Source organism: Mustela nivalis (genome assembly GCF_964662115.1).
Source record: "Mustela nivalis genome assembly, chromosome: 15".
NCBI classification, from domain to species: domain Eukaryota; kingdom Metazoa; phylum Chordata; class Mammalia; order Carnivora; family Mustelidae; genus Mustela; species Mustela nivalis.
The window spans coordinates 7,217,378-7,231,714 of NC_139034.1; the positions used below are offsets into that span (position 1 = coordinate 7,217,378).

The 14,337-nt window shown below is 38.2% G+C and overlaps 1 protein-coding gene across 2 annotated transcripts in view; it reads right to left on the bottom strand.

The window, feature by feature from the left end:
- The window catches only part of MIPEP (mitochondrial intermediate peptidase), a 183,056-nt gene that overhangs the window by 78,418 nt on the left and 90,301 nt on the right, over positions 1–14,337 (bottom strand). For both annotated transcript variants that reach the window (XM_082700190.1, XM_082700191.1), the window contains exons 15-16: positions 12,196–12,270; positions 9,328–9,447 (exon numbers count right to left, since the gene is read on the bottom strand). In XM_082700190.1, the coding sequence (XP_082556316.1) occupies positions 9,328–9,447; positions 12,196–12,270 (195 nt within the window). The remainder of the gene's footprint in view (positions 1–9,327; positions 9,448–12,195; positions 12,271–14,337) is intronic.

Below are 14,337 nucleotides of genomic sequence, written 5' to 3' on the forward strand. Positions count from 1 at the left end.
TCCCAGTAGAGTGCTTTCTTAAAGTATTCTTTTATTTTAGCTTTAATCAAGACAGGAAATTTTAAATTAAAATGCACAAAAAAGAGTCTTCTCAGACATATTATTATGATGTTTTCATGAAATAAGGACAGGTCCTCAGGACTTTCTTGTTCTGTACATATCAGTGTTTTCTTTTTTCCTTTTCCTCAGATTTATTTATTTAAGAGTGTGTGTGTACACACGAGTGGGGGAGGGGCAAAGGGAGACAATCTTCAAGCAAGCTCCCCACTGAGTGGGGAGCCAGACTCGGGGCTCGATCCCAGGACACATGAGATCATGACCTGAGCCAAAACCAAGAATCAGACACTTAACAGCTCAGGTGCCCCCACATGACTGTTTTCAACATGAGGTGGGTAAAGGACCAAGAAGGTCTCACTGGCAGCAGATCCATTCAGAGAATACTGTTATTCCCAGAAGAGCTGCATTTGAGATGCAGTTTGACCAGCAAAGCTCACAAATCTACAAAGTTAGTTCAAACTCACTTGAGACACAAGTGAGTCATTAACAAATCTTGGGAAACTGTAGTCTATCAGCAGAGTCAGTTGTTCATACTTTGAACTTGAAAAATACTCAGGAGGACAGAACAGAAGGGTCATAAGGCTAGAGCAGGTTTCGCCCCAGACTCTCCTAGACACGACTGTCTCTCAACTGCTCCAGAGTACTGGAGTATTACAAAAATAAAAACACAGTATTTTCTACTCTCTGAATTAATAATGGGGGAGATACATAATCATCTAGAAACAAAATATTCTGAGAAGAGATGGTCGTTAAGATGTAAACAAAACATTATGCTCTGAATAGAATGAAAGTGGTAACAGTACAAGACCAGAGTGTTGGTTCATGCTGTAAAGTTGTCCTCTACAACCAAGCAAGAGCTTTTTGGGTTCCTAGCAAACTAGGGCTAAAATAGCAAGAAAATTACAAATTATATTTGTCCCTATATTATACAAACTACTTTAGCTCTCTCGTAAATATTACCAAATTGCTGACATAATAAGGCCATTTATTCACTTGAAAAACAAGCATCCATTATTCATTGCAGAATGTTAATGGAGCTTCCCCTGTCAAAGAGTTGCATAATATAAGTGCAGAGTTTGCTAAAATATGACCTAGTCGGGGCTAATGTCTAGAAATGAACCAAGAAGACTTTCATGGTCAGCAAGCTTGGGAACACAGCACGAGAGACTCATCATGTTCATTAGCTCACTGCAGATGCTGAGGAGCCCCGCAGTAGAGAAGCCCATTTCATGTTATTTAAACGAGTCCTCTCAAACATAACCGACGGGAAACTTTATTCCCAAGATGAGCTATTAATGCACTTAGAGAGATATTACGTGGACACATTCATAATCAACATCTAAAAGTTCAGACCACATTACATACACATAATTTGTGCAGTCTGTATATCAACATTATGAAAACTCATCAACATTATGAATAGGTTATTATTTTTAAGATTTTAATTTATTTATGACAGAGAGAGATAGTGAGAGAGGGAATGCAAGTATGGGGAGCTGGAAAGGGGGAAGCAGGTCCCTGCTGAGCAGAGAGCCTGATGTGGGGCTCGATCCCAGGATGCTGGGATCATGACCTGAGCTAAAGACAGATGCTTAACGACTGAGCCACCCAGATGCCCTGTAGGTTGTTGTTTAAATTATTTTCTCCTTTTCTCATGGTTTCATTTGAGGGAATAAAAGGATTCATTTGAAAGAAACACTTTCTGGAGATAAGTTATAGGAAAATTGTCACTCTTCCGGTCGGTAAGGTGGAATGCTCTGAAGCCCCCCTCCCCGGTCAATACTCATGTTAAACCCGCAGTCATTCTCCATTCTCCATTTCCTCCATGTCCACGTCCAGCTAACCACCAGAATGTTTAAACATTCTGCCTTCTACAATTGTCCCATCTACTTCAGTCTTACCTTCTCCACGGCCACTTTCCTCGTTCAAACCACCAGCTCTATCCTGGCCCCTGAGTAACTTCCCAACTGGTCTCCCTAAATCCATTCTTTACCACGTATGTTGCAGCCAAAATAACCTCTTAACATTTAGAAATATCTTCTACATACTCATTTCCTACTACATACTACTAAGGCAGGGAGAATGATGAAACTATCAACATTGTACCCACTAATAAATTTAAGAAATAAGACACTTCTAAGACTTCTATGATCCCACCCATTGCTCCAGAGGTATATACCATCCGAACTTTGTGCTTACTATTCCTTCACTTTTCTTCATAGTTTTATTGCTTATGTATTTACCTACGATATTGAACTTAGTTTTGCATTGTTTTGAACCTTATTATAAATGTATATATTTTTTTTTACTTGACATTGTGACTATTAAATTTAATTGTGCCCGTATCCCTCAATTTCCACTGAATAGTATTCCAGTCGATAAATATGACACAAAGTATTTACCCATTTTCCATTGACAGACACTTGGGTTCTTTCCAGAATTCTACCTCTTCCTTTTTTTCTGTGCACGAACAGTGCTGTTATAAACCTTCCTATTCTTTTTTTAAAATTAATTAATTAATTTGACAGAGAGAGAGATCACAAATAGGCAGAAGCAGACAGAAAGAGGGGGAAACAGGCTCCCTGCTGAGCAGAGAGCCCGATGCAGGGTTCGATCCCAGGACCCTGAGATCATGACCTGAGCCGAAGGCAGAGGCTTAACCCACTGAGCCACCCAGATGCCCAGACCTTCCTATTCTTAACAAGACAACACTAGGTTGGATATATAAGTTGTGTTGCTGGGTCATAGGGAATGTCCATCTTCAGTGTTACTGATAATGCCCAACTGTTTTCCAAAGAGGCCATACCAAATGTGCACACCTACCCAGAGATGTTAAGAACTCCTGTGACTCCACACCCTTGTCAACACTGGGTATAGTCAACTGTCTTTTTTTTTTTTTTTTTTTTGCCAGATGGGTGAGAATAGGCTGCTAACCTAATGTGGTTTGAATTAGCAGTCATTGATGAATTTGGAGGTCATTTTATATGTCTCACTGCACATCTATGCCTTTTGCCCATTCAAAGAACTTCAAATATAATCCTTTCAGGATGGTATATTTTATGCTATGTGTTTTTTTTTTTTTTTTACCATAATGAAAGTAAATAACTAACTAAAGAAAATATCCCAGTAATAGGTGTTGAAAATACCTACTTCCAGTCTGTAGCTTTCCTTTCACTATTTTTTACATTTCTTTTGATAAACAGAAGATTCAAATTTCCATATAGTTGAATTTATCAGTCTTGTCTTATGACTAATGCCTTTCACACTGTAAATAAGATATAAAATAGTCTGAGTAAGTAAAACAGTGGCAATCAGAAAGATATCCTTTTGTATTATCTTCTAAAAATTTAAAGCTTTACTTTTTTTACTTTTTTTTTTTTTACATTTGGGTCTTCAACCCACTTTATATTTGTGTGCAGAATGAGATCAAGATACAAGTTTTGTCTTATCCATATGGATGATCAATCCTTACAGCACCATTTTTAACAAACACTAGTCCCTTCTTGGCCCACAGCTCTACACAGCCTCCAGTTTAGGCTCAGGAGTCCATACATGTGTCAAAGCCACATTTGGGCTTCTGGTTCTGTTCCACTGGCTCTGTTCTATTTGTCTGTCCCACACCGTCCCACTACCTCAGCTCCTACTGCTTAATTGGACACTAATCCCAAGTGGGCAAGTCTACCAACTTGCCGCTATTCTTCAAAACTGCCCTTGCTGTTCTTGAGCCATTGCTCTTCCATATAAAACTGTACAGCCTCAAACAAACCAACCAATAGAATTACATTAAATTAATTGGAGAATAACACATTAATTGGAGAAAAAAATTAATATCTTTTTGGTATTAAATCTTATCTATAAATATGGTTCAGTTCCTCATTTATTTAGGATTTTGAAAATAAAGACAATACACTTTTTATTTTAGACTTTTTTTCACGCTTTTATTTAAATTCCAGTTAGTTAACCTACAGTGTACTATTAGCTTCAGATGTACAATATGGTGATTCAATACTTACATACAATACCCCATGCTCATCACAGCGTGTGCACTCCTTACTCCCCACCATCTATTAACCTATTTCCCCATCCACTTCCCCCCCAGTAATCTTCAGTTTCTTCTGTATAGTTAAGAGTCTGTTTCTTGGTTTGACTCTTTTTCTTCTCCCACTGTGTTCATCTGTTTTGTTTCGTGAATTCCACATATAAGTGAGATCCTGTGGTATTTGTCTTTCTGTGACCGACTTATTTCACTTAGCATTATACCCTCCATCTCTATCCACATTGCTGCAAATGGCAAGATTTCATTCTTTTTGATGGCAGAGTAATATTCCAGTGTGTGTGTGTGTGTGTGTGTGTGTGTGCGCACACCCCCCCCCCACAGCTTCTCTATCCATTCATCAGTTGATGGACATTCATCTCTTTCCATAATTTGGCTATTGTTGATATTGTTGCTATGAACATGGGAGTGCATATATCCCTTCAAATCAGTACTTTTGTATCCTTAGGGTAAATACCTAGTCATATAATTGCTAGATCATAGGGTAGTTCTATATTTAACTTTTTGATGAACCTCCACACTGCTTTCCACAGTGGCTATACCAGTCTACAATCCTACCAACAGTATTAAAAGAAACCTTTTAATAAGAGACTCTTAATCTCACAAAACAAACTGAGGGTAGTCGGGGGAGGGGGATAGGGAGAGGGTGGTTGAGTTATGGACATTGGGGAAGGTATGTGTTATAGTGAGTGCTGTGAAGTGTGTAAGCCTGACGATTCACAGACCTGTACCCCTGGGGCTAATAATACATTATATGTTAATTTAAAAAAATTAGTCCTGGGGATGTCTTGTACAGCATGGTGACCATGGTTAACAATACTGTTTTGTATATATGAAAGTTGCTAAGAGAGTAGATCTTAAATGATCTCACAGGAAGAAAAATTTATAACTGTGTGTGGTGTTAACTGAACTTACTGTGGTGGTCATTATTTGGCAATATCAACATATGCCAAACCACTTTATGTTGTACATCTTAAACTAATATAATGTTGTTAATTATATCTCAATAAAATTGGAAGAAAAAGAAAACAAACAAACAAAAAACAAAAAAAAGATTCCCCTTTCTGGGTACATGGGAAGCTCAATGGGTTAAGCCTCTGCCTTCCACTCAGGTCATGATCTCAGGGTCCTGGAATTGAGCCCTGCATAGGGCTCTCTGCTCAGCAGGGGGGCTGCTTCCCACTTCCCCCTCTGCCTGCCTCTCTGCCTACTTGTGATTCCTCTCTCTGTTAAATAAATAAAATCTTTTTAAAAAAATAAAAAATAAAATGTTCCCCATTCTCCGCATCCTTGCCAACACCTGTTGTTTCCTCAGTTGTTCATTTTAGCCATTCTGACTAAATGAGTTGCCAACTCTTTGTAATTTTGATTTGTATTTCCCTGATGAGTGATGTTGTGAATCTTTTCATGTGTCTGTCATCTGGTTGTCTTCTTTGGAAAATATCTATTCATGTCTTCTGCCCATTTTTTTTTTTTTTTTTTACTGGATTATTTGGTTTTTGGACATTGAACATTATAAGTTCTTTAAATATTTTTGGATACTAACCTTTTATCAGATATGCCATTTGCAAATATCTCCTTCCATTCCATAGGTTGCCTTTTAGTTTTGTTATTTCCTTCACTGTGTAGCAACTTTTTAATTTGATGAAGTCCCAATAGCTTATTTTTACTTTTGTTTCCCTTGCCTCAGGAGACATGTCTAGTAAGAAGTTTCAATGGTCAGGGTCAAAAAGGTTACTGTGTATGTTCTCCTCTAGGATTTTGATGGTCTCCTATCTCACATTTAGGTCTTCTAACCATTTTTAATTTATTTTTGTATATGGTATAAGAAAGTGGTCCAATTTCATTCTTCTGCACGTGGCTGTCCAGTTTTCCCAACACCATTTACTGAAGAGACTGTCTTCTTCCCACTGGATATTCTTTCTTGCTTTGTTGAAGATTAGTTGACCATAAAGCTGTGGATTCATTTCTGGGTTTTCTATTCTGTTCCACTGATCTATGTGTCTGTGCTCATGCCAGTACCATACTATCTTCATGACTACACCTTTGTAATACAACTTGAAGTCAAATTGTGATGCCTCCATGTTTGCTTTCTTTTTCAGGATTGCTTTGGCTATTTGGGGTCTTTTATAGTTCCATACAAATTTTAGGATTTCTTTTCTAGCTCTGTGAAAAACTACTGTGGTATTTTGAGAGGGATTGCATTAAATCCATTGATTGCTTTGGGTAGTAGACATCTTAATTATATTTGTTCTTATTTTAGATTTTTTTTTAGTAGGTATCTCATCCTCTTTTTATTTCCACAATGGTATCTTTAAAATTGTTTTTCAGTTTGTTGATGATAAACAGAGATGGAATATTAATTTTTATACATTGTTTATCCAAAAAAGTTTCTAACTTCTCATTAATGTCACTAATTTACGTATACATACTTGGGATTTTCTCAGCAAACAATCAATCATCTGCAAATAACGACGGTTTTGTTACTTCCTTTCTAACGCTTTTATTTTTTTCTTTTCCTGTCTTATTGCCCTGATGAATGCTGCACTGAAGAATTCCAATGAGTATCCTCAACTTATTTTTTATTTTTATGGAAATGTTTGTTATAAGCTTGGTGATGAATTGAATGAGAAAATGCAGAAGTTTCTAAGTGGGAAGAAAAGAATACTTATGCAAACCTAAACAAGCTCTGTTTCTTTGAAAAAAACAAAAAACAGAAAAAGATGACAACGACAACAAGCCTTAAAAGAGTCTTTCTTCAGGATGCCTGGGTGGCTCAGTCGCTTAAGCCACTGCCTTCAGCTTAGGCCATGATCCTAGGGTCCTAGGATGGAGTCCTGCATCAGACTCCTTGCTCAGTGGGGAGCCTGCTTCTCTCTCTACCTCTGCCTGCCACTCTGCCTGCTTGTGCGCGCTCATTCTCTCTCTTTCTCTGACAAATAAATAAAATCTTAAAAAAAAAAAAAAAAGAGTCTTTCTTCTCTAAATGTAGCTATGCTTCTCCTAAAGACCACTTAAAACAATGTACTCAAAGGGCTACGGCTACTGACAATAAACAAAGGAGACAATACCAGCGAAGAGATAAACCTGTATATTTTCTCAAAAGGAAGAGTCAGCTTATCCTCATTACCACAGATTTTCACTAATATAGAAAATCCAGAGCTCAGGTTAATACACGGCCTTAGAACAATAAATTACATATAAGGTCAAAAATAGGTATGTAGCATGACTATCATTATATATTTGGGGCACATGACTAAGCTTCTAAGACAACCAAAACTACTCATATGAAATTTTTTTTTTTTACTTTTCTTTTCCCTCAAAGTTTTATTTAAATTCTAGTTAGTCAACACAGTGCAATATTGGTTTCAGAGGTAGAATTCAGTGGTTGATCATGTACAAACAACACTCAGTGCTCTTCACAAGTGCTTCTTAATATTCATCCCCCACCCCCCACCCATAGTTCACTGAAAAATAACCCTGTGTAGCCATCACAGAGGGCATATAGAATCTTTCCTTTCCTCCAAAAGGCTCCTTTGTGCCTTTGTACTCTGGTGTCTGGCTTCTTTCTTTTGGCATATTTCTGAAATTCATCCCTATTTTTTTTTTAATTTCTTTTCAGCGTAACAGTATTCATTGTTTTTGCACCACACCCAGTGCTCCATGCAGTCCATGCCCTAATACCCACCACCTGGTTCCCCTCAGATTGTTTTTCAGAGTCCATAGTCTCTCATGGTTTACCTCCCCTTCCAATTTCCCTCAACTCCCTTCTCCTCTCCATCTCCCCTTGTCCTCCATGCTATTTGTTATGTCCACAAGTAAGTGAAACCATATGAAAATTGACTCTCTCTGCTTGACTTATTTCACTCAGCATAATCTCTTCCAGTCCCGTCCATGTTGCTGCTAAAGTTGGGTATTCGTCCTTTCTGATGGAGGCATAATACTCCATAGTGTATATGGACCACATCTTCCTTATGCCCTTCAACAGACAAATGGATAAGGAAGATGTGGTCCACGTACGAAGTACTATAAAGACAAAATGCACTGTTACTTTACTTGTCTAGTCAATGTGAATTGTTCCCACGTACGTTTGAGTATCAGGACCTGAAGATCCACTGGACAATTAGCCTTAACTGACGAGCCTTTCCTCAGCATTTTAAAGTTTACGAAGTATCTTCAAATTCATTCTCTATCAAACTGGCTAAGCTGGAAGAATATAAACCAGGCCCTACCAGTAGCCACCACAACACCTCATCAGGGCTGCCTGCCTGAGAACTAAATGAATCCCAAAAAAGACAGACCAGAGAAATGGAAAGAAAGAAAAACATTTCGAACGAATGGTGTGTAAGAACTAACGAGATCCAACTTACCTGAAACCAAATACACCCTTGCACCTTCCAGTTATGAGACTCAATAAATTCCCTTTTCAGCTCAAGAAATAGGAGTTGGGTTTCGACCAGCTGCAACTCAGAGTCCTAAGTTAAGTGTCAGTCGCATTGCTAACTGCACCAGCCAACACTCTCTCTGCCACACCCAGCCTCCCCCCAGCAAAGCTGGGGCAATGGAACAGCATGATTTCATGAACCCCAATGCAACCTAAATGATCTCAGAGAAAACAGGTAATGCGTATAAGCCTCACTATAAGCCCCAAATATGGTGATATTATCTAATTTACAGGTTTGAGAGTGAAATTCGAGGTTCCCTTGCAAAGCAAGTAGAGTCTGGCACCTAGTCTGGCACCTAGCAATCAATAATGCTCCCACTTTCCAATCTGGCCATACTAAGTGAGATAGGATATGCAAAACTTCTATTATAATCCCTGATACAAATAAGTACTCAACAAATGTCAATTTCCTTTGCAATGAAAATGATTAGGGGCTGATCATCACATTCATCTTACACCACTAACCATCTTTACCATTATAGGAAAATAACAACAAAGAATACAGACTAACTCCAATGACCATTTTCACCTCCTACCTTTCCAGGAATCCAGAAACACACTGCTAACAGGAAGAAAATAAGCACATGTAAATGGATGGTTAGAGATACTAACTGGGCCAGGCAATTTCCAGCATTTGTCTGTTGGAAACCTTGACCTACATGTAGGGATTTCAAATTCTGCAAGGGGAAGGTGACCATGACATACTCACTCTGACAGAGATACTAACTGGATCATTCAGTGGCACACAATAGGATCAAAATGCAAGACTCACAGTATTTGGAACGTATGGCAAGCCATAAAATTTCTCCTGTGTTTCCCTGAGAATGTCTGTGGTTGATGTCCTCAGCGGGTGCTTCCCATGGTAGATCTGATCCAGAGTGGCATAAAAGACCTACACAGATGAAAATGTCCACTTAGCCTTGGCAGTCCATCCTTCCATCTAAGACGTGGTGGGCCAAAGACATTATAAGCATACCAGAATAATAATTACACATACCAACTGAAAACATTTACAAATTCAAGTGTATATGGCTTGAGACATATTTGTACCACATTTAAGACCACACTGATGATGAAAAGGAAAGCTTTCAACCGTTTTATGATGAAGGAGATTAAAAAAATTTTGGACACTATCTGTAAGGTACTCTTCATGTACAATGGAGTAAATTAAATTTGTGACCACAAAACTGGAATTTGGCCCATAGATATCTATAGATATACATAAAATATATGGTTAGAAATATGAAAAAAAATGAAGTTACAACTTGTGACCTTCTGATCTCATAAATCCTGTTTGGTCTCTTCCTTGAATCCTGCCATATCTTAAATGAGGGCAGTGAAATGGTCCAAATCCCAGTTTTGTGAAAAGGGACAGAATGCGAAATAGATGGGGTAAGGTGAAGAAAAGGAATAGCAATCTTTCATCTGGCAAGTACAGATGTTCCTAAGAATTCTGGTGCAGCTGTTGCCAAATCTGGAGCTAGGGCCAAGCTGGCCCCCACACCCGGTGTCGGGAGATACCAGGGAAGCAGCTGCCGTGCATGGGTAGTTCTGCCTTAAGGAGGTGACCAGGAGAGAATGATCACTCACCTCTGAGGAGAGGACACAGGGCATTGAAACATGATAGAAGAATAAAGCATTAGTTTGAACATGAAATCTGTTGCTTATGAAGTTCTGAAAACTAAATTTTACAGAGCAAATCTGAAGTAAAGATAAAGGGCTTTTTCACTGGAACATTTGGCTTGAGTATTAACACTGTTTGGAGTTCACCTGAAGCAAGGAAGTAGAAAACTTGCTTTATTTTAAAGAAAAAATTCTGACATGCAATTATGTTTCTGATATGTATCTTTCTGATTTAAAAATGGAATTTGTAGAGAATGTGCAGCTGTTGACTTAAAAGAACAGAGGATTAGTTTGGATAAAAGAAAAAATTTAAATGACCTCTAGCTCTTGGCTTCATCTAGATATAGAATTATGGTTCTAAATTATAAGTCAAGTTTAAACCTTCCCTAGAAAATACAGACATTTCCTAAATATAAATATTGCTTTACTCTAACTGGTAATCTAAACATATAGCTAAATACAGCTCTTTCAATTCCATATTCTATAATGAGTAACAATGCATAAAGTAATCAGAGAAGCCAAAATTACTCATCCGCATCTTGTCTATATTCTAAGAGAGTAGGTTATTAGGAACTGCAACTTAAATTCTAACTTCCACTAAGGTGTTTTGTTTTTTGTTTTTTGTTTGCCAATCTATAAACAAATCGGAATTTAAAAGTTTCATTCCTATAGTTAAGACTTCCACAAATGAAAGGCATAACATGGATTGAATTTTTTAATGATAAAAACAGAGCAAAATAAATGAAATGTGCATGTGTTTCATGCTTATTTGCTGATAAAACAAACAATTCTAAAGTGATGAGCCTATTTGCCCACCCAGGGAGACCAATAGCCTTATAGCAACAGAAAAACAGGAGCTTATTTTTAAAACAATGCACAAGAGGAAAAAAAAATTGCAATTTTAAGAACATTGTGTATACCTCCTTAGAAACCTGGAACAATTCATTTCCTTTCCACCCTTATTTGTCTGCACTGTACAAGGGGGCTATTGTGGAATAGGAAAGCTGGCACGGGTTGCTGCTCTGGCAAGAATCTGCCTCCCTCTCCTTTCTCTTCCTCTGTCTCTTAGGGGGTTATTCGTTTGGGGGGAAGGAAGGAAAGGTTGGTTTTCCATTTTAAAGGAAAATCTTCAGAACAAATATTCAAAAAGAAAGCCACAACCCAGGTTTTTAAAAGGTAGGACTTCTACTATAGATATCAGCAAATTGAAAGACTTTTGCTGAGTAATGCTAATTTTTTAAATAATTCAGAGGTCCTTCTAAAATTACATTGATATGCAGAGACATTAATATAAATCAAATATAAATAAACAGTTTTTCTATAGTGTACCTTTTCTTCAAATATATATTTTAAGGTATAACATAAACAGAGTTCATAAGGGCTGAATTTTACAAAACCATAGAGCAATTAAATGGAGCCCACACTTTTAAACAGGTAGCTGGATCACTATAAAATGAATATTGCCTGAGATGAAAGATGGGTGTTTGGGCTGTGTTTACAGAATTCTCAAGACCCGATGAAGAGTAAGGATTCCATAAACAATCTCAGTAATTATAAGTAACCGAAACATCTGGCATCATGTAGACCTGACATCCATATGGTTCCTCAGATCTTTCTAGTCTGTATCTGGAAACCTAGAAAACTGGCTTTGAATATTATCTAAAACTAACAGTCACTACTGTTTAACCTCACGTCAAAACTACAAAATTTTAAAAAGATACAAAGGGACATAAAATATAACATGGTTGCTGAAATGTATGATTTAGAAGTCACGTGCCTTTCCCAAGCTTTGATCTTCCCGACTAAAAATGGGAAATAACCTTATTTAACATCCACTTCACAAGGATAGTGTGAGGGCTGAATGAGTCGGTTTGGGTCAAGTTCTTTGAACTCAGATGAAAGATGTCTTAGAAGCATAATTATTATAATAAATGTGTAGCACTGGCAAGAATTTAAAGTTATATATTTATTTTGAATAATCACTCTGAAAAACTTCAGAACAAAGGTACATACATACCTGAAGTTGCATATCGGCAGCAGCACACACCTTTTTCGATTCACAAAGTCGAGACACCATATTTTTGGGCAATGACTTGAAAAACAAAAGAATATATATGTGTGTAAGTTGTTTAATAAGTCGCTGCACTGTATGCTTATGGGGTAGGAAAGTTAAAAATGGCAACAAACAAATAAATGAATAACTGAATTTAGTCATGGTGCCTGTCAAATTAGGGTCCATACAGGAAAAATACAGCACTACAGGGAACTAAGATAGTGGCATAGATCTTTTAAAATCTGTTTAAAACCTTAGAAAAGAAAAAAAAAAACTAGTAAAATTGATTGCTTTTTCTGTTCTTTGTTACCAGTGAAAGCCTGTTCAAGTGCTCTGTTAACTTTTAAATGTACCTAATAACGGCTGATAGGAATAAAGGAGTCAAGTGTGGAGAAATAGATGATAATCCATGGTGTCGGCCAGTATTAAAGCTGAACTGATATCCTAACAAATAACCATGATAATGAATTGCACACTCTTTTATTCTCCAACCTGAAAGAATTGCAGAGCTTGGAAACTCCGTATAATGACCCTATTTGATTTAAGGCTTCCTCCTCGAGACTAATTAGGCCTAATCACATAACATCACATATTCGCTTAGAAAGCACTAATAATGTAGTCAAGGAAACACTTCAGTCACCTTACTCTACTTTAACATCATTAATATTGATCTTTACTGAAGAGAGCTACCACTTTATACAATTCTATGTATAATCTAAATGAAGCTAAAAGCCCCTCTACAGGGAAACCCATCCCAGAAGACACCTGGGGCAGGTCCCTAGCACTCCTGTTGTGTAAATTAACCACCCACAAATGACCACCGTGAGCTGTCTGCTGGACAGGGGTCTGGGCACTACCACATTTACATGTATCCCCTTAGAGTGCCCAGCCTACAGGAGACACTCCATAAATCTTTCCAGAAGGAACGAATGAACACTAGAATGATCGCTTAAGAAAGGCTTAAGTGAAAGGCTACAGCAGTACATGATGAAGGCTCAGACAACAACAAAGCCTATTCTCTCTTCTTCCTGTTTGGCTATAAGAAAGGCATACCAGGCAAAAAAGGAAATTTTAAGGAATTAAGACATGGATTGAAGGAGGTTATACAGTGTAGATTCTGACACAGGTGGAAAGGCCTGGGGCTTTCTCACACCGGGGCAGCCATCTTGTATAAAACAAAAATTTCCTCAGACAGAATTTTTAAAAGTCAATATTTAGTTAAGTCATAAATGCTAAATGCCTCTATCAGAATGTTCAATTTCGTTAAACCTCACTTTATATTATATCTTCAGCTGACATGACTTGTGCTATACTTGGATTGTTCATGCCTTGCAAAACTTTAATAGTTCTGTTTTCATTAAAAAAAAAAAAAAAAAGGTATGTGGAAGGATGTCGTTTTCTCATTTTTCCAACAATGAAAAACACTGTGGGTGAGCACTGTATTAGGTCTCAGGGACATAAAATGGCCAACAGACAGGGTCCTGGTCCCATGAACTTCCTCGGCTGGCATCCCCCATGTAAGCACAATTTTAACAAGAGTTAACAACTATCATAAGCACTAAGACAGAAAAGCAGTGCAGATCTGTAGGAGAGCCACGATCTAAAAAGGCTTAACTGAGGAACTCATGTAGACATGAAATTCACACAATGAACAGGCATTAAGGAAAAAGGGATGGGCTGCAGGGAGAAAGAAGCGTCCCAGGCAGAAGAAACGCTGTGTGTGGAGGCAGAAAAGAAGAGGGCCCTGGGCGGGTGGAGAGGAAGCCACAGGCAGGAAGGCAGGGTTCCAGCAAGCTGGAGAGCCAGGTAGGAGCAAAGCAGGGACACTGGTCTCCGCCCTCAGACTCTGACTCACGGTAAGCCACTGGGGAGTTCTAAACAAAGAAGTAATAAGGTCCGATCTGTGTTTTTAAAAGGTTCTTTTGGCTGCCGTGTAGACGCTGGAGAGGAGGAAGGCAGAAGTGGGTTAGGAAAAAACCCAGGAGGCTACAGGTAGTGCACCAGTGACGTACATCAGTAATAAAAGCCACAGCCAGAGTGCTGGGGCAGGGGTGCCATGGAGAGGGCTGGAACCGAGTGGGAGGTGAGAACCAACACACAGCACTA